Raw genomic sequence first — 21,327 nt, 5'->3', positions numbered from 1 at the left:
TCACTTTTTTACATTACAAGCACTGTGTATTCTTTATTTTATTTTTAATTACCACTCTGTAATCTCAGGCCCACCACTGGACGCATATGCACAATTTTACTTGCATCGATCCACATCAATTTATCTCCATTTTCCAATTGCTACTATCCAGTCATTGAGTCGATTCATCCTACGCACTTTATGTGAAGGCAATCGGTTTAGCCAGGAGTAGCTTGCAATCCTGTAGGAGGCCACAAATCAAAAGCCTACTTGTTAAGTACTGTCTCGTGCTATTGGCAAGCAGTGCATCTTACATGAAGAAGACAGGTGTGTATGGTAGACGTGAGTCACATGACCGAATAAAGTCTGGCTCGGATACATGTTAGCTCTTCTTTTCTTTCTCACCCGTCACGATCCAAAACAGGTATACCTTGATCCTCTTTCAGTTCCGGTAGCTAGCGGCCATAGCCGCTCGACCGATCCTCGCCTCTCCCGGCGGCCGGCCGCGCGATCCACAGCACCCATTTATGGGGCACCATTAATCCCGGTCGCATCGTACGTACGAGAGCAACGTGCACCCGTTCCCCCGGCTGGCCGACGACGACGGTGCATGGATGGGCCGAGCCCCACCCGCGCCCAGGCCCCGGGCACCACCCGTGTATGGATCGGAGGAGGAGACGGATCCGCCGACGACGGCGACGAGACCACCCCCACGGCCCACCACGTGATGCCGTGCGCGTACCTCCGGCTTGCCCCCCGCGCGGCACGGGCGAGATTTCTTTTCACTCGCTGCTTTATCTGCTCGACATCTCTGGCCTTGGTCAAGCGTGCTCGCTACGGGGGCGGTGATCACGCTCTGGTCGGGGGGACACGGGAGCAGAGCGGCGCACGCAACAGCGATCACGAAATGACATGGCTGCCACGATCACATGTCACTCACTCTCCCTGTAGTACTACGTGGAAATGACGTGGCTGCACCTGTCTCTCTGCTCTGCTCGCGCCCGGAAAAGCAGAGGGGCGTCTCCCCGGCCCGTCATGTCATCCTCAGCCCCCATCCCGGGTGTCTCTCTAGTCACTGCCTACAGGCTACAGCTTGCTCGTACTCCCTCCATTTCTTTTTACTCCGCATATAAAATTTAGTCAAAGTCAAACTACACAAAGTTTGACCAAATATTATCTTCTACTAATAAACCAGCGGTCGCTTCGGGCCGTACGTCGTCTGCACTTTTGCAGAAAAGCCCCTTCATTTTTGAGAATTCAATCCGCAATCCTATTGTAAGTGGATACGTGAGAAAACGCTTCGTTTTTACATAAACACCCCTGCATTTGTTACAATTCTACCCACGGTACTTAATTAAACTGCTTCACCACCGGGCACCACCACCGCTTATCCATTTGCCTTCTCCACCGCCGGGCACGGGCCGCAGCTTGCCGCCGGCTTCCCGCAGAAGCCAAGGAAGGGGTGATGCGTACCGCCGGAAAAAAAGGAAGGAGGGAAGTGACTAGGAGGCCGGGTCGGCCTGCTGGTTTGCCGGGGCTGGAGAGGCTCGTGGTAGGGAGCTCCTCTCCTCTGCTTCGGGTGCGAGGCGGCCGAAGCGCTCGGGCTGCAGAGCTGCGGGGCGGGGCCCGAAGGGTGGCGCGGGCGCTGGATGGGACTTGGTGTAGGTCTCTGGCGAGATGGGGATGGCGTGAGGGGGTCTGGACGCCGGCGGATCCTTGGCCGGCGGTGCTCGGGCATCGGGCGGCCATGGTCGTCTCTCTATAGAAAAAGAGCGAGCTCTTAGAGAAGAAGCACGTGGGAGAGAAGAGAGATGGAGGAAGAAGGGGAGGGCTCACCGACGGCGCAGAGGAGGACGCCCGAATGAGGAAGCGGCAGGTCGTCGTCCTCCGCATCGCCCAGCGCGCGGCTTCTCCGGGCGCGGAACTGCCGCAGCTGTTGCTGCTGGCCAGACACCCGTAGCCGCTGTTGGGCTAACCCTAGATAGCACGAACTGGTTTTCGGGGACAGAGGTAGAAGAAGAAGTAAACGCATAGGTGTTTTGCGGCGACAAACGCCTCGCTGACGAACAGCGTTTTTCTCCAGCTCAAACTGTGGCACGTACCATGTACGTTCAACCAACTCAGATCGGCCTCTATTTATAGGCTGGCACACACGCCACCTCCCCTATTGTGATGCATGCTAACTAACCATGAAGTCTATCCGGCCAGCTAACAACTTATCCAGCTAACTAACTACATGCATGACTATCCTATCATGCCATGAAGCTAGCTAACCAACTAACCACCTGGACTAAACACTACGCGCTGGACTAACCAACTCGCCATGGCCACGACTGCACGCACACGCACGTACACCATCGTGCCCCACACGCACACACGTACTCTGGGTGCATACCCATCACGGTTTATTTCTAACATCAACTAACCACCTGGACTAAACACTACGCGCTGGACTAACCAACTCGCCATGGCCACGACTGCACGCACACGCACGTACACCATCGTGACACACACGCACACACGTACTCTGGGTGCATACCCATCACGGTTTATTTCTAACATTCTCCCCCTAAACCGTGACCTACAGGAGGCCAGGTTCTTCGTCGACGTCGGCGAGGAGCGCCTTCTCCTTCTTCGGCTGCCGGCAGTCACGGGAGAAGTGGCCACGAACGCCACAGTTGTAGCACTTCCCGCGCCGCCGTCTCGTGCCCGAGGCCACGCTGCTCGCACCGTCATCGTGGTCGAGGCCGCCGCCGCGCTGACGTTGCCGTGCCTCCCACTGGGCCGCTGTGAACATTAGCTGATCGCTGCCTCGTCCGCCGTTGTCCTGTGTGCGCCGACGTAAACGTTCGTCGAACGCCTTGAGCCTACTCAACGCCTCCTCGAACGCCATCGTCTCCACGTCGCAGAACTGCTCGATCCCGGCCACCGCGGCATACAACCGATCAGGCACCGTGTCGAGCAGTTTTTTCACCATGGCGGCGTCACCGAGCGTCGAGCCGAGGCCAGCATACCTTGCTGCCATGCCGCCGATTTTGCCGGCGTACGCGTCCAGCGCCTCCCCCTCCTCCATGCGCAGGTTGTCAAACTCGCCACGGAGAGTGGAGAGCCGCGCCGCCTGGACCCGATCAGCGCCGACGAACCTCGTCTTCAAGCTGGCCCACACCTCAGCCGCCGTCTTCTTCGTCGATACCTGCATCAACAAGTCTTCTGAGAGTGCACCGAACAGCACCGCCCTCGCCGTCTTGTTTTTCCCCGCGTCGACCGCCGCGTCGCCGGCCGGCGACACCGCTTCCCAGAGGTTCTGGGCGTCGAGGATGGCTTCGGCCTTGATCGCCCATACCGTGTAGTTGTCCGATGTGAGCATCGGCATCGCCATGGACACCGTGCTCCCCCCGGCGCCGTGCGGGGACGATCGCCATGGCCACGAGCAGAGGAACAAACGAGGCTCTGTATACCAATTGTTGGGTCTAACCCTAGATAGCACGAACTGGTTTTCGGGGACAGAGGTAGAAGAAGAAGTAAACGCATAGGTGTTTTGCGGCGACAAACGCCTCGCTGACGAACAGCGTTTTTCTCCAGTTCAAACTGTGGCACGTACCACGTACATGCAACCAACTCAGATCGGCCTCTATTTATAGGCTGGCACACACGCCACCTCCTCTATTATGATGCATGCTAACTAACCATGAAGTCTATCCGGCCAGCTAACAACTTATCCAGCTAACTAACTACATGCATGACTATCCTATCATGCCATGAAGCTAGCTAACCAACTAACCACCTGGACTAAACACTACGCGCTGGACTAACCAACTCGCCATGGCCACGACTGCACGCACACGCACGTACACCATCGTGACACACACGCACACACGTACTCTGGGTGCATACCCATCACGGTTTATTTCTAACAGCCGCGCACTCACCTGCGGCGAACGGAGGTGGGAGAGGGAGAGTGCCCTGGCTGGCAGGGAGGGGAGGAAGAAGGGAGAGAAGTGGTGGTGGAGGAGCAAGGCAGTGAGAGGATGTGGTTGGACGAGGCATGTGGCCTCTCGCAGTCAACGCGAGCCGCGAGAAAAGGAAGAAGCGAGAATGAGCGACGCGGGATCGGCCGAACCTCTGGGGCATGGCGCAGGTGGCGAAGGCTACGCAGTCTGAATCAGGTCGTAGGCAAGGCTTCTGGCCTGATCCGAAGCACGGGGCCGACGACTGGGGCGAACGGCCAGATCAGGACGAGGCAGAGGAGCTCCAAGGTGCCAGCCTAGGCGGTCTCTGGTTCATCGCCGATTAGGGGGTGCTGCGCTGGCCAGCCACCACGGCCCCGCGCACGTGCAGCTCTTGGCTAGATTGGATGGAGAAGAAGAAGAGGACCAGCGCTGGATTAGGATGAGCGGAGGAATTGGCGATCTGGATAAAAGAAGGAGAGGAGTGGCGATGAGATAAGGCACGCAGTGGGCGGTCAGTGCTTTTCTTTAATGAAATGGAATGAGATTGGTCTTGTACCGGCCAGAAGCTGCACGCATGCTAGCACCGAATTTTCATTTTCCGGAAGAGCACCGATTAATACTTGATGATGTTTGTTGTTAGTACATACTTCCTTTGTCCTAAAATAACTCGCAATACAATTTTATACACAATTTTGTATTTCCCTGTTTTTAAATTTAAGTCCTTTTACAAATTTTAATACGAACTACATATGCATGTATATAGACATATTTTAGAGTCTTTCACTCATTTTGGTCTATATGTGATCCATATTAAATCGTTAAAAAGACTTATATTTAGGAACAGAGGGAGTATTGTTAGTTTTTTTTAACCAATAAGACTTTATTCCTCAAATAATAGCCAAGTCATTTACAATGAAGTGAGAAATAAAATCAGCGATAAACGATTTTCAGAAAATAGAAGATTTATCACTAAAGGATTTGTGTGCCACCTCATTCGCCTCGCGGAAGCAATGTGAGTATTCAACATTAGCAAAATCCAGAGCTAACTGCTTACACTCTGCCACCATAACCGCATCAAGTCCAGCATGAGCATCCGGATTTTGTACTGATTCAACCACAAAGTTGTTGTCTGATTCAATTAGGATCTTATTGCATCCGATCTTCCCCGCTAAGTATAGGGAGTATTGTTAGTTAGTACAATGTCGAGACATTTATTTTAAGACGGATGGAGTATAATAATTAAAAGTGAATGAAATATTAAAAATAAATATTTCTTAATGGAGAATATATTTGAAGCTCGCCGGTACTTGCTAACCATCAAGATATTCCTCAACTATGTATGTCATCGATGTCATCAGTAAGATAGGAAGGAGAGTGAGGGATGAAGAATAGAGAGAGTGCGACAACAATGCTTCTTGCTCGCACCATGTTTCGCCCCGCACGACAGCTGGGAGAAGGAGCACTACCCTCCGTTGTACCATGTGTCCCACGGCTCTGCATCCCCTAATCCTGATACTCATCGAGGCCCAGTGATAATGTCCAGGGAAGTGGTCATGTTGGCATGGAGAGTGTGCTCCTACTGTTGACGGCACAACAAAAGTGTCGCAAGTATTGTAAATTCTTTACTTTCTGGTCATCATATTTTTGAAATGAGAAAGCATAAATATGAATTAATGTTAATAGGGATTGTGAGATATAGCGATGAAGATATGATTTGTTTGAAACTGTTACAGGTATGCTAATGATGCACAATTACTTTGCATAGAAGCAGTGGCCGCTGTAATTATTTTTACATAGGGTTGTTAAATAACAACTTATTACACACAATTCAACTTTTTTAGAGCGAGTTGAAGAAGTAGGTTTTATTAGTAGAAAAAAGATTACGAGCTTTTGAAATACAATGAGATCTTCATAAAGTGGATATTTATGAGTTTCACAAGCAATTTAATTAGAAAATCTTATTATTCACCATGATAGGTAAACACTTGAATACCATATGAACTCTGAGATTTATTCTATATCCGATGTAACGCACGGGCATTTTTTGCTAGTATATAAAAATATGAACATCTACAATATTAAAACTATATAGTATGAAAATACATTTGATGATGCATCTGATAATGTTGATTTTATATTCTCAATGTTTATATTTTTTAATATAAAGTTAGTCAAACTTTATAAAACTTGACTTTGACCAAACATCATATGCAGACAAAAAGAAACGGTGGGAGTAGATAGAGAGTATCGCCCAGACATCCATTAATGATAGTAACTCGTACTAGTACTACTAGCTAGCCTCTCGTCACAAGCCAACAACACTATTTGACTGTTCAAGTACAGTCGTTGAGCAGCTAGCCGGTCGGCGGACCCGTGCATGCCGGCCCTACAAAAAATCCAGCGGCCCTCCCTCCTCGTTCGCAGCCAGCCAAAGCGAGCCAGACCGGGCAGGCTTAAAAGCAAACGAGCAAACGACGACACGGGAGCGGCTCCGTGGCCCGCCCGGCCCATGGCCGGGACACACCCACGGCGCAGGATCAATCAATCCTCCCCTAGCACCATGCAACGTACTACTCACCGTCCCAGGAAATGTGGCCTCCAGCGTCACCGCGGCCGCGGACACTGCTCGCCGCGGCCTCCGTCAACGAAGGAGCACGTCGTACGTACAGGTACAGCACGGGCACATTTACCACGACGCAGCAGCAGCGCCGTGCGATGGCAGCAGGCAACAGCGTCAGTCAGGCCAACTTTACCGCGCGAGCCCAAATCGGACGTCCGTTTTGTCCGGTTTTTGTCCCTTTGGATAGAGATTTGGTGTCGTGTCCGGACCTGTCCTGAGATCCGATGGCCGTGCGCCCAGCGCGCGCGGCCGCATCCTTTTGTCCTATCCTGTTCGTGTCTATTTAGAAAAAGGGACGTTTCAAATGCCAAGCCCCAGTTCACGATCCGAGTTCATCACGCCGGCAACAAAGCCAGCGGCCTACACGACCATCGCCAGCAATACAGCCAGCGGCCGGCAACACGGTCAGCCTCCAAAATGAATAGTTATCCTCACCGGCAACACAGCCAGCGGCCGGCAACACAGCCGGCCTCCAAAATGAATGTTTTTTCGCCGGCACACTGCCAGCAGCCCAGCGGGCGGGCAGCACCCATGCCAGCCTCCAAAAAGAACGGCCACGCCGATCGGACGACCTACTTCAGGCCTTCGGCGTCGAGCATCTCCTTCTGCTTGGCCTCGAACCAGGCCCTCGTCTTGTCGCTCATCTTCGACAAGTCCACGCTCATGATCGCAAGGGCCACCTCCTTCGCTTTGGTGGCGGCATTGGTGGCCTCGATGTCAAGCTGCCTCTGCCTGGCCTTGACGTTGTCGGCCTCGATGTCGAGCTGCCTTTGCCGGGCGGCCTCTTCCATGTCGAGCTGCCTTTGCCGGGCCGCCTCCTCCATGTCTATCTTCCTCTTCTTGGCCACCTCCTCCATCTCAAGCTTCTGTCGTTGGAGGTCTAGGTATTGCTTTATTTGCTCGTCCTTGCTTTGCCGCTTCTTCTCGTCCCTCACATCCTTATGTGACATCATACCATGCAAAGTCTCATGCAAGGCCATGGATGAGGCGTCACGTATGTCATCCACCTTTGAGTTGGTCTTGCCCCTCGGCCTCTTCAACGCCTCGCCATCCCCACCTCCGGCGAACTTGGCCGTCTTCTTACCTCTCTTCCTTTGAAGTTCACGGTATTGATCCTTGAACTTAGGGCAATTGTTGATGATCGTCCAACAATGCGTAAGAGTGAATGGCTTGTCATTGTGCCGGGCCTTGAATGCCTTCAAAGATTGAAATGCCTACACCACATGATCAACAACAAGTGAACATGCAAACATATACACGGCCGAAGTCTCATGGCCGTAGCAAGGGCTAGAAAGAGAAGAGCATACCATGTCTCCAACGCCGAGACCACTCACGGGCCGTGCTTCAACGCTCTCAAGTGCGGCACAATACTTGTTGCACTCTTGTTGGATGAACAACCATCTTTTTTGAATCGAACCGATGCCACGGTTGCTTGTAATTTGGTAGGGCTCAAACATCTTCCTTTCATGGAATGTTTTGTGGACTCTCGTCCAAGAAACAATGCCCTTTTGGTGCGCCGGTCCTTGATCTTGGCTAATCTGCATCCAACATTGGCAAATCAACTTGTCCGGTCGCGGGGCGTGGTGTGGACGGCGCGAACAAGCCCACGTCCGGCGACGCCGAGAAACGGGTCTGGCCGTCGTGCCTGGGTGGAGGAAAGCCGGGCGACATGGGCGTAGCGCGCGACGTCGGCGACTGGCAGTGCGTAGGCCGGGCGACCGATGAGCCTATGCTCGCCGGGCCGACGGCCGCTGCATGGAACCCCGCCGGACGGCCCATGCCAAGCATGAGGATGGCGTGCGCTTTGTTGACGAGGTCCTCCTTCTCGTCGGCAGCGGCCTTGCGCCGCGCGGCCTCCAGCTCCTCGCGCTGGGCGGCGAACTTGGCCGCGGCGGCATTCATCTTGACGGCCGCTCTCCGTTCCCTCCTCTTCGCCGATTCCGCGTCCAACTTGGCGATGTCCTCCGGCGTGTACTCCGACCGCGGCTTTCTTGGCGCCATCTTCTTTACCTTTGCAGTCGGGTCGACGGTCAGGCCGCCGGAACTCGGCGGGGCGTCGGCCATGGACGGGGGAGAGAGGGGGGGGGGCGGCGGGAGGGACGTGGGAGGGTTTGGGGGAAATGGCGCCAAATGGCCGTCGGCGGGTTTTTTGTTTCTCCCACCGACAGGCGGGCCAGGGGAGGACAAGCGCGCGCGTCCCGCCCGTCCGCGCGCTGTCCGTTTCATCCCAAAACCGACGCAAGTTTGGGCCGAAGATGGGTCGAAAGCGGACACAAAGCGAACAAAAATCCGTTTGCTCCCGTGCGCTGGGCCGCTTTTTTTATCTTTTTTATCCCAAACGGACGAGGCCGGACGGAATAGCGTCGCGCGGTGGAGTTGCCTCAGCAGAAGCAAGCAGAGCGGAGCGGGGCGCTCGTGATCCATGGAACCCAACAGGAGCAGGCCGCCCGGATCCCCAGGAGCGCGCGGCAGCGGCTGCTTCCCTTGCTGCCCCACGCCCGATAAAAGCGAGGACAAAGGCCTAGCCCGTTTCAGTTCAACAGCTAGCCACAGTCGCCGCTGCTACTGTAGCTGTGCACTTCCTGTAGCAGTAGGCTGTAGGCAGCCCTTTTTTTATCTGCAATTTTTTTTGAGGGGTTTTACTCTGCAATTTATTTGCTTGCCCTCCTATGTCTCCTACTAGCTGTAGCTACACCGAAGGTCCGTCCGTCCTAGTGTACTCCCACGCGTTTGTTTAATGCACGTGTGTGTCCTGGGGCTGGCTCTGCCATGAGTAGACCATGATGATGCTCATCATCATCACATCTATTCTAGCACCACGCACGTCGCTGTAGATAGAGAGACGTGTGTTCTCTCTGCATACATCCTCTCCACCCAGAGCTATGCATGCATGCATGAGTGTGGTGGATGGATATTACATATGTCATGCGTGTGAATAAAATGGGTGTGTGTATGTGTATGTGGAGGCAAGCCATGGATACTCTACTTTTCCTGCTCTGATCCGCCGCCCGGACCGTCACGCCAAGCACGGCCATGGCGCGATACTCTACTTGCATGCACACAGTTTGTACGAAGATTCGGGCCTGTTTATACGTAAGCAAATATCTGCACGGCCATGACGGGACAACGGCGCCTAGGCCGACAGGATCGACACGTCCGGAAGGTGGAGGGCAATAAATGGTCTGCTTGTCTCACGGTAGCGGCAGCCCGACGTTGGCCGCCGTGGACGGGACGGATAGTCTAAGAAGAAAGAACGGGACAGACAAATCGAATCGTGACCTTAAACCCCGGCCGGCGAGCGAGGACCACGTAGTAGTGGCAGTACCACATGTGATCCCGACCGGTGATACGCGCTCCTCCATCGGCGATGGATACATGAAGATGGATGGACCACGCACGGGGTTGGCTTGCCGACCGGGCAAATAATGGCGAGGTGGCGTGCCACCGCACGGACATTAACGTCTCGCTCGAACCGGAACGCCCCAACGAACCAGGCGGGACAAGACTTGCCGTGTTAGGGCATCTCCATCCGCGCCCCCAACAGGCTCTTCACAGGTGATTTTGCCGCACCGGCATCAAAAAAACGGCCCAGTCATATCCTCAGAATCCCGTTTTTTGCCGGCTCGGGCCAAAACTGGTGCCGGTGGACCCAGGCCGAACCTGGCGCCCTGGGGGGCGCTTGGGGAGCCGGCACAAGCAAAAAAGGCGCGTGGGCCCGCCCCGGCGGCGACGCGAGGGCTTTTTCCCGCCGCTTCTTGACGCTTTTCCCGCTCTGGCATCTCCTCCGCTCGCTCGCCTTCCTCCCGCCATTCCCTCCCTTTCTCCCGTCAAACCCCCTCCAACTCGCCTTCCAATCGCTGCCATGCCGCCGAAGAAGTACGCCATGCCGCGCGCGGCGGCAACCACGACCGGCACCGTGGCCCAGCCGAAGCAGAGGAAGCCGAGGGCGCCACCATCGAAGCCCCCGGGCATGTCGAACGCCGAGTGGAGGGTGGAAGTTCAGCGACGCGACGCAGTCACCACCGACCGGCGGAACAGGGCCATTGCCAAGAAGGCCCGCGACAACGCGGCGCGTGCGGCGGCGTCTTCCTCATCGGTCGACCACGCGGGTATGATGAATCCACCCATCGTCAGCCACGCCTAGTACGCGCCCTGGGGATAGCAAGGCGTCGGATCTCCATGGGGATCGTCGTCGCCCGGCTACGCCGACGGCGACGCGCACGGGGGGTTCATCCCAAACGTGACCTTCCCCCATGGCCACCCCGCGACGCGCACACCCTCGTCCGCCTTCGTCGGCGTGCAGTACCCTCCATACAACTACTCACCGCCCGCCGCCTACGCGTCCACACTAACGCCCCATCTCCGCCGTGGGCCGCTGCCCTTCTCGCACCTCGGCGACACGGACGACACAGGAGCCGACATGGACGACATCATCGCGACAGGATCGACCGCGGCCGCCGCGTCTCCCGGGTTCGCAACCCAGGACGATGTAGTGGATCTCAGCGGCGACATGGAGGCCGAGCTCGGCTACGTCTACGGCGAGGACGCGCACGAAGTGCAGGAACCCGAGGAGGAGGACGAGGACGAGGACGAGGAGGAGCCAGCTCTTGATTCAACGAAGGGGCACCAGAAGAAGAAGCGGGCGGCTAGGACAGGCGAAGCACGCATCAAGTGGACATCCAAGGAGGAGGAATGCCTCGCCGAAGCATGGAAAGTCGTCTGCCTTGACCCGACCACCGGCACGAACCAGAGCTTCGAGACGTACTGGGACCGCATCAAGGCCGAGTTCGACGAGCGGAAGCTCGTCGACCCGTACTTTAAAGGCGTCTACATGCAGCGCGGCTCCAAGGCGATGGCGAACCATTGGGGGCGTATCGAGTTGGCGTGCAACAAATGGCATGGAATCGTCGAGGAGGTCGCGGCTCGCCTGGAGAGCGGCGCCAGCGTTGAGGATGAGGTACGCACGCCGTTCGCCCGCATCTCTTCGTCGTCAACGCCCGCCGCCCGCCAACTGTTTGTTCCTCCGCGCAGCTGCTGCGTATGTTCACCATGTATCGGCGTGACAACCAAGACGCCGACTTCAAGCACCTTCACGTCTACAAGCGCATTGACAAGTGCGACAAGTGGGTGAAAGTCCGACGTACCCTCGACAAGGCCAAGGAGACATACAAACCGGACGCGACGACTCCGGACGCGTCAGAGGGGCGGCCGGACGGCCATAAATTGGCAAAGAAGGGGAAAAACACCGACGCGGCAACCGCGCGATTGCAGGAGTCCATCGAGCATTGCCTCGCCGACGCCCAGGCCCGGGCCGTCCTACGTGAAGAGAAGACCGAGGCGCGGTGGTCGTCGTTGATGAAGAACAACGCCATCAAGCTCGACCTGCTCCGGACGAACGTCGCCGCGAAGAAGAGGAACACCGACATGGCTTTTCTGATGGGCGGGGCGGACATGCTCTAGAGCAACGACGAGCAGCTCAGGGCGTGGTACATGGCGGAGCGCGGCCTCATCCTGAACCAGATGCAGACGGCAACGCCGACGACGCAAGCTCCCGCGCCCACGACCACACGGACGCCAAGCCCGAACGACGCCTCTACATCGCCGCCCAGCAGTGCCGAAGCCGCGCCGACACAGCCCAGCACCGAAGTAGCTCCGACACCACCGAGACCGCGCACGCCGACTCCGCCAACGCCTGGAGCCGACCCCGCCGAGTGAATCATTGCGCACGCGAACTTGCGGCGTGCGGCGCTCTGTTTTTTGTAACGCCAGACTATGTCCGATCGCCGGATTTGTGGCGTCTTTTAAGAGCGGGAACGACCAAGTTTAAATTTCCCGCATTCTGAGGCCGGCGCTTGAGGGCGTGACTGGGAGCTAGATCGCCCCAGGGACCAAACTAGCGCCGGCACGCTCCAGACCGCTCTATTTAGACGCCCTGAGGCCGAACGGCTGGAGATGCCCTTAATATTGCCCGGGGTAGCTGCAGCTGAGGATTTCTCTCGTGGAGGAGGAGATGGGGGGACACGGGCAGATGGCTACAGCGCCCGACCCGAGTAATGGACGCCCGGGCTGCAGGAGGGGAGGTACAGTTCCTCCGCCTTCGATGCGCTTTGACCCCATCCACCTCCGCCATTAACTACTCACCTCACCGTGCTTGTCAATGCTGTGATGGTGTGCGTAGCTTCATATACCGTACTGTACCAGTACTATACCACCAACTCCTGTACGCCGGCCTGGACACGAGACAAGAAGCTGCAAATACAGGGGCCGAAGCGGAGTGGGAGCAGGAGTAGCAGACGGACTGGCGCGGGTGGTGGCAAGGGTGTACACCTACACGTAGTACGTACGCGCGTAAATACAGTCAGTGCCGTGCGCCGCAGGGCTGCCTGCCACAAGTACGCCCACTTACACACTTCTGTACCGGTGCTTGGAGGGCAAATTAGGGAGGGGCAGGTCAGTCCGTAGGAGTGATTCCATGAAAACGGCCTGCTTGTATACTGTATAGTGTTGGTACTGTTAATGTGGATGGCAGGAAGAGCGCGTGTATTGTGGAGAGTGGACAGGGATCGAGGGGAAGTATCTAGTGCTCCCAGGCCTAGGGTGCTCCCGGTGCTCCGATGCGAAAAACATTTTTTTAAAATGTTCAAATTTTTTTTAAAAAAATGCAGCACATCGACGGAACATTGATGTCTCTTGTCATAAAATTTCAAATTAAAATTTGAGACATTGCTCAAGATACAAAAATGACAAATTTGACATCAATGTGATAATGTGCCAAAACTAAAGCCCAACTTATGTTATATACAAAAATTTGTCATTTTTGTATCTCAAGCAATGTTTCGAATTTTGATTTGAAATTTTGTGACAAGAGACATTGATGTTCCGTCGATGTGCTGCATTTTTTTCAGAATTTTTTGAACATTCTAAAAATATTTTTCGGACATTTGGAGCACCAAGAGCATCCCAAGCCTGGGAGCACTGGATATTTTCCCCAGGGATCGATGATGTGATGTACTACTGCTGCTGCTCTTCTTGCTCGGTGCCGTTGGGTGTTCCAAGCTAGGCCATTATCCAAATTTCAGAGTTTTGAGTTTCAAGTGGAGTATCCGAATCTGCTGTCACGTGGCCTGGATAAACAGGATAAGGGCATCTCCAATCCCGATCTTCATACTGCCCCCCTCCCCCCCACACACACACACGTCTGTATCGCGTTGTTCGGACTGCGAAAGCCATCCAGTACGGGGCTGTATCGATCCGCCGAGCGGTTCGGACGTGTTTTCTCTCGCAAACTGGAGACAAACGTGAGGGGGTGGGGGAGGGGGGTTGCCGGCGTCCGACTGCTCTCAAGCGCGCGACTAACCGTCCTGGCCCACCCAAACCCTCTCCCTCGTCTGTGGACGCTTCCCGTCAGAAACGGTCAGCGCCGCTCCAAAGTGTCAATGCCGCATTCATGCGCGGCCAGAGCTGATGTGACCTCTCACCGCTGCCGGCTCTTTGAGTCCTATATAAGTAAAATAAGAAAGTCCAAAAAGTTATACGTTGGAGCAACCCAAAACTCATCTGTGTTTGTTCTTGTTGTTTGATCTCGTGCCTACCACCTCTCGATTCGATCCGTAAGCCAACAAGTGTTTGATTGCATCACTGAAAAATAAATGAATATGCTCATTGGTTGCGTTATTCAAACTCGTGCAAATTTTCTTCTGAAAATGTACACAAGTCGAGCATTTAATTTGTTTGCCCAATATGTACCTAGTACAAACCAAAGCGGTTCCCTTAGAAAAAGAGAACCATTGTGTATCTGATGCATTTCAGCAGTGGCAAAGCCACGAACAAGTTGGGTAGTCAATTGACTACCCAGCTTTTTGGTGAAACTAGCATATAGGTGTAGAAATATTGAAACAAATGTGTATAAATTCATATAGTTGACTACACAATTTTAAATTGACTATCCAAGACAACATTTCAGGCACCGCCACTCCATTTCAGTCATATGTTAGCATATCAAAGGAAGGGCTCTGTCTCTTGATTGTATGGATTCCATAGGATTAGGGTGCGATTATGATGATAGGGATTTGTTTTGTTTCGAAGAATGCCTTTTGGAGTTTGGATGTAGAATATGCCGCTGACCAAGTTCTAGGGACTAGTTTCACAACATGCCTGATGTGTAGCAGGTCGATATACGTTGAACATTCACTTTTTTTTGAAAAGGAGGTAATCCCCCGGCCTCTGCATCGGAGAGATGCATGCGGCATGTCACGTCCTGCTGCTATGATGCGTTTAAAAAAACCCCTTTTGCACTTATATATGCTCGTGTCAAATTCTTGCGTGTTAGTACCTTTTTCTTTGGTTTCCATGGTTCCCATTATTAATATCCTAAGATGTCCTGAACGTGTACTGTCAGAGTCCAAAATATGTGCATGTTTTTACCATGCACATGGAGTAGAAACACAAGCATGCATGCAGAGGTAGCTAGTCGACGCCCATCTTTTCACCTCTGCATCGGTCTCTCACTTTTGTGTTTGTGATGTGGACACTCACCCCTACGCTAGCATAGCGCCCCTGCCAGGCATTGGCAACATCTGCCGGCCATTCGCTGGCCACCGCGCCCCCGGCTTCTTCGGGGAAAATCAGACGAGCCCTTTCGAGTTGGCGCAGGCCCGGTCTTCGTCCGTGCTCTTCTGCTCGCTACACTTCGCCTAGCATGGTCCATGGCAGCTCGTGATTGCAGAGTTGCATGCACCCGCCATGGCCTGCCAATCGCAGCCCAGGACCGGCCAGCTTAATTTGTGCCGTGTAAAACGCAGCGAGAGCTGGAAGTCGGAGGCTTGCTTATCTACGTCCTGACGTGGTAGCTGACCCGTAGATCGCTACTAGTAGACCAGTAGCAAAGTAGTTGGTGTGGAGTGGAGTGGTTTGGGTGTCCGGGAAACGCTAGCTTGGAGTTTGGGTGTTAAGCCAACTCCATCGCGCGACCTCAAACGGACGTCCGTTTTGTCCTGTTTTTGTCCCTTTGGGTAGGGATTTGGTGTCGTGTCCGGGCCTGTCCTGGGATGCAGTGGCCGTGCGCCCAGCGCGCTGCCGCATCCTTTTGCCCCATCACTAGTAGAAAAGGGGGTTTTGGTCCAGGCCGGGTAAGCCCATTAGTGCCGGTTCAGTCTAGAACCGGGACCAATGGGTGCATTTATCTCGGTTCGTGCGGCTAAAACATTAGTCCCGGTTCACCTGGGCCCTTTAGTCCCGGTTCGTGCCACGAACCGGGACTAAAGAGTGCGATGCCCATTAGTCCCGGTTGGTGGTACCAACCGGGACTAATGGGCTTTGAGGCATTAGTACCGGTTCATGGCACGAACCGGTACTAAAGGTCCCATTTTCACCCCCCCTGGATCGCCTTTTCAGTTTTAGAAAAAACAAAAGAAAATGATGGAAATGTCAAAAATAAATAAAATAAAATAAGTTTCCCATGTGATATGTGGTCTAGTTGTTGGGAAAATTTACAAATATGAATTTCGACTTTATTTACAAAATCTCTCTGGAATTTGTAAAATGGGCATAACTTTTGCATACGAACTCGGATTAAAAAGTTTTTTATATGAAAAATCATCTACTCGAAAAGTTACATCCGATGGAGACCGCCTACGGCCTGTTTGCAAATTTGTAGAATCCTCAAATTCCAAAAGAAAAAAAAGTTATGCTCAAATTTCGGTTTTTTTAAATTTTCATTAAATTTGGTCAAACTATGGTCAAACTACTTATTCAAGAAGTATTAGTGTTACTAAATAATTATTCAAGAATATTAGTGTTATTAAATAATTATTTCAGTTTTTTTGAATTTTGGTCAAATCTGGTCAAACTATGGTCAAACTGTGGTCAAACAATGGTCAAACTACTTATTCAAGAAATATTAGTGTTACTAAAAAATTATTGTTTTTTAGAACAATAGTTTCAAACTCAAACAGTGAAATGTGTGACTTCATACTCAAGCTAAACTCCTGAGAGTTAATAGGATTGATATCTTACTATTGTCAGGAAAACAACGAGTGCCGACTTGGAAACGAGGGAGAATAGAACCCGAAAGTTAAGCGTGCTCAGGCTGGGGGAGTGGGAGGATGGGTGGCTGTCCGGGAAGTTAGATGATCTAGAATGATGAGGGGTGATTAGAGATTAAATTGAGCAGTGATGAGGGGTAATTAGAGATTAGAGGTTAAAATAATTCAGAAATTTGAAAATAAAAAAAATCAAAAAAATCAGAAAATTTCCTTTAGTACCGGTTGGTGTTACCAACCGGGACTAAAGGTGGACTGGCCACGTGGAGGGCCTTTAGTCCCGGTTCTGGTTTGAACCGGGACTAAAGGGTCAGGGCATTAGTACCGACCCTTTAGTCCCGGTTCAGGAACCGGGACTAAAGGCCCTTACGAACCGGGACAACATGCCCTTTTTCTACCAGTGCATCCTGTCCGTCAGGGCCAAGAAATGCCCAAATTTGCATTAAAACTAGTTTCGAACCCAAATTTTTGTCTGAAAATTAAAATAGTTTTACAACCCAATTGAAATTGTCTTTAATAAAATAGTTTTACAACCAAATCGAAATTGTCTTGACTGAACATAAAATGAACAAATACATCTATTGGTTGCCAATGTGATCCCACACGTGCTCAACCAAGTCATTTTGAAGATTCACATGAGTGTGCCAATCACGAATCTCATGGTGGAATTGGGCAAACTGTTCAAATGTGGCCGGGTCTTGGTGCAGGGGCTCAATATTTTCACCTTGATAATCAAATCCTTGGTCGAAGATACTCTCACCACGCTCGTCCTCGACGATCATGTTGTGCATGATCACACAAGCAGTCATCACCTCCCAAAACTTCCCTTCATCCCATGACAGTGCAGGTTTTCGAACGATACCCCACCGGAATTGAAGCACACCAAAAACACGTTCCACATCCTTTCTAACACTCTCTTGCATTTGGGCAAATCTCTTTCTCTTCTCACCTTGGGGTTTCGAGATTGTCTTCACAAAAGTTGACCACTTAGGATATATACCATCTGCTAGATAGTATCCCTTGTTGTAATGGTGGCCGTTGATCTCAAAGTTGACAGGTGGGGAGTGGCCTTCTGCAAGCCTCGCGAAGACTGGAGAACGCTGCAGCACGTTGATATCATTGTGAGAACCTGCCATGCCGAAGAAAGAATGCCATATCCAAAGATCTTGTCATGCCACCGCTTCTAATATGACAGTGCACCCGTTAACATGCCCCTTGTACTGGCCCTGCCAAGCAAATGGACAGTTCTTCCACTCCCAGTGCATACAATCTATGCTGCCAAGCATACCTGAAAAGCCTCTAGCTGCGTTGGTCGCCAACAATCTCTCTGTATCAGCGGCAGTTGGCTGCCTCAAGTACTCTGGGCCAAAGACCTCGATCACAGCCTGGCAAAATTTGTACATTGACATCAAACATGTTGTCTCACTCATACGCACATACTCATCCACCAAATCGCCTGGAATTCCATATGCAAGCTGCGGATGGCCGCGGTGCATTTCTGGTAGGAGGAGAATCCAAGCTTGCCAAGGGCATCCGTCTTGAACTCGAAGTATGGGTCATGAGAAACCACTCCCTCTCGGATACGATTGAACACATGCCTTGCCATACGAAAACGGCGACGAAATTTATCCGGCCTGAAGAGCGGGGTGTTGGCAAAGTAATCTGCATAAAGCAGGGCGTGGCCTCTCTCCCTATTGCGGTTCAGGTTGGGAGCACGGCCAGGGAGTGACCCCCTGTACCAAGGAAGCTGCCGTTGAATATGGTCGTGAACGACCAGTGCAGCCACCACAAGATCGTCATCATCCGACGACGAATCGTCCGATGAACAAAGGAAGTGACGGAAGAAAAACTCGTCTCCACTGTGCATACCTTTGTTGGCAAAAGGTCGAACACCTTGCGGTCGTGGTGGCGAAGAGGCCGCGATGATCACCTCGACGCAGCAGGGTGGTTGCCGGCCGGCTACAGGCCGCTCTGGAGCTCTCGTCGGAATCTGCCTCGGCCGCCGTGGTACGTCGCCGACAGTCGTGTCCCCTCTGCCACCGGCAAGGACGGCGACGGCCAAACCTCCTCCGATCGACGACCAAAACTACGGCGGAAGCGCGGGCATGGTGGCGGCCATGTCGAGATGTGGTTTGGTATGGACGGCGGGGGGGCTGCGCGGTTAGGAGGCGGCCGGAGAATAGCGGCAGCGCCAGCGGCGGGGCGGGGCGGGGAGAGAGGGTGAAGCGTTGGGAGCGGAGGGACTGCTAGTGTCCCCAACAGACGGGCCACGGGGGGGACAAGGGCGTGCGTCGAGGCCGTCCGCGCGCGTTCGTTTCACCCCAAACCGAGCGCAAGTTTGGACCAGGGATGGGTCGAAAGCGGACGGAATCCGGACATTTGTCCGTTTGCGTCCGCGCGCTGGGCCGTCTCGTTTGTCCCTTTTACCCCAAACGGACGGGGGCGGACAGAATAAGGTCGCGCGGTGGAGTTGGCCTTAGTCAAGGACTGTCTCGTATTAGCCAGGCAAGGAAGTCAATCATAGTCTGTGCTTGTGGTAGTTTGCACATTTCGAATTTTCTAACCAAACGTTGCTCCTCACGCTCAACACCATAACATAGGGATGCTAATTAACGCTAGCAACAAGCCAATAAGCCGTCACTGATCTATGTGGGTGACACCGGCGGGCTAGGTCTCTGTGTAAGTATTGTACTCCCAACGAAAGAAATATAAGAGCGTTTATTGAACAATGCAAGCACCGTAGTACATGACTCAGAAAACTACAAAACATGTACATTTGTGTTTCTGTTATTTCACATCAAACAGGTCCCTAAACCCTAATGAACCACACCTTGTTTCCTTGCTCAAAAAGAGAAACCTTCAACCCAGTGGCGGCTCCAAAAATTTGCAACCGGGTATTCATGTGTATTCATTTTGCCAAAATCATTGCTATTTTCTGAAAATTGTCACTCTTTTGCCAAAATCAACACTGTTTTGTAAAAATCATGGGTATTCACATGAAGACTTAAGAATACCCCTAGCGCCGCCCCTGCTTCAACCCGAAGCGCGACATGCACCACATAAAAAGAAATCCTGTGAAACCGTGCTGTGAACTACACTATACCTACGAAACACAATGTTGTTAGCCTGCATAATTTTAGTAGTAGGCGATAGCTAATCACAAGTGATGAATCACGGTTGCCACCGAATCAAAAGGGGCGCGCATATAGTCCGATCCTACTGCTAGCAAACGCCAAACAGTATATGTCTTTTGCCTAAAAAGGGCGTGCAGCTAGTGCAGAATCATAAATTGACATGACCGAATTCTAGCGCACTCGCCATGTCTTTTTCCCCTCCTCTCATGTCACGGTCCAAAACGGAACCACTCCATAATATTTGGCTTCGTCCATAGTTCGCGCGGCCAGATATTTAGCATTAGACTGTGCACTTTGGTCCATTTGGATGCGTTGTCTACCACGGCGAGGCGAGCCGGAGTCGCCAAACAAGTTAGTTAATGATGCGGCACCCGCGCTGCCTGCCTGGCTTGTCTGCGCCTGTTTGGTTTGCTCTCCTTGCCGGATCCAAATAATGCCATCCATCGTCGATGTGAGTGAGCAGCGCCACAACTGTTCCCGGATCTTGCATTTTTCCTAGTTATCCCAGCACAGCAATGCCGGTCTCTCTCGACAATTTAGCTTGCCCAAATTAATTAAGCTCGCTCGTGTCGTGTCCTGTCGCTCTTCCCAAGCAATGCCTATCCATCTTGATCCTACTGTCTCCCGAGTGAGGTGATTCATTTTTCTACAGTATATAACTGGAATTTGCTCATTCCTACTCACCCAGAGTGAGTCCAAAGGAACAAGATTCTCTGCACACAATTCACGCGTACTAGTACCTATGAGTGTAGTTTCTTTTATCGAGTGACCTGGAACTTATCCAACAGGCTTTGGCTTAGGCACGCGCTCAGACCTGCAGCACATGTCACATCCACTCTTTGTTTTTACTGACTAGATTTTTGGTGAAGATTCTGTTCTAGCCTAGACGTAGCCTGACTGCCGCAACATTTTCCGAGATTCAGCAGGGTGACGACGGAAGCTCTGACATAAATGAACCTGTCTCTTCTCGTGGAGTACTAGTATAAAGAAATAAAAAGGCGCTCTGTCTGTCCCAATGCGACGGACACCAAGTGGCACTAGGCGCATCTTTGTAACTCGTGGTACAAGACGGGTTTCTATCTATCCCTTTCTCGCTTGCACGAGAGAGACCATGCTTTCATGCCTGTATTTTTTGGATGCTTTGATTTTGCCACTGCGGTGCTCGTTCTAACGTACTACTATCTGCGTCCTGATTTATTGGTTCTTTTTGTATTCAATGTCAAATTTTGATCATAGTTTTAACTAACAAAGGGTCAATGCATGTCATAAAAAATTATATCATTACAAACTACGTTTAAATATGAATTCAATGATATAATTTTTTGTGACATTTGTTAGTTAAATTTATGGTTAAAATTTGACACAAAATACGAAGGGGAAGAGTGAACCAGGACAGAGGTAGTAGTACAAGTGCACTGTAATGGGCAGTGGTGGAAAAACTGAGCTCACATCACACAGTCGCTTCTACTACTGCTCACGACACAACAGTGCGATGTTACATGCTCCCTCCATTCCAAAATATAGTGCGCCCACGTTTTCCGAGGTCTAATTTTGACCATAAATTTAACCAACGAGACCAACTGCGGCGGAAGAAAAAATTATAT

At 52.2% G+C, this 21,327-nt stretch overlaps 1 protein-coding gene and 1 long non-coding RNA gene across 2 annotated transcripts; both read right to left on the bottom strand.

Annotated features, from left to right (window-relative positions):
- Positions 1–1,267: 1,267 nt before the first annotated feature.
- On the bottom strand, positions 1,268–2,066 carry LOC125529008 (vegetative cell wall protein gp1-like). The gene is made up of 2 exons (XM_048693423.1): positions 1,816–2,066; positions 1,268–1,738 (listed from the first exon to the last, which is right to left on the bottom strand). Exons 1-2 carry the CDS (start codon positions 2,009–2,011, stop codon positions 1,482–1,484), a joined length of 453 nt encoding a protein of 150 aa, XP_048549380.1. The 5' UTR covers positions 2,012–2,066; the 3' UTR covers positions 1,268–1,481.
- A 1,447-nt stretch (positions 2,067–3,513) lies between these two features.
- LOC125529019 lies at positions 3,514–4,649 on the bottom strand. Its single transcript, XR_007292532.1, has 2 exons — positions 4,100–4,649; positions 3,514–3,946 (listed from the first exon to the last, which is right to left on the bottom strand). It is a non-coding gene; the product is annotated as an uncharacterized LOC125529019 (long non-coding RNA).
- Between the last annotated feature and the right edge of the window lie 16,678 nt (positions 4,650–21,327).

This window comes from Triticum urartu, chromosome 1, assembly GCF_003073215.2.
Source record: "Triticum urartu cultivar G1812 chromosome 1, Tu2.1, whole genome shotgun sequence".
In the NCBI taxonomy this organism is placed as follows: Eukaryota; Viridiplantae; Streptophyta; class Magnoliopsida; order Poales; family Poaceae; genus Triticum; species Triticum urartu.
This window is presented reverse-complemented; position numbering and strand designations above follow the sequence as displayed.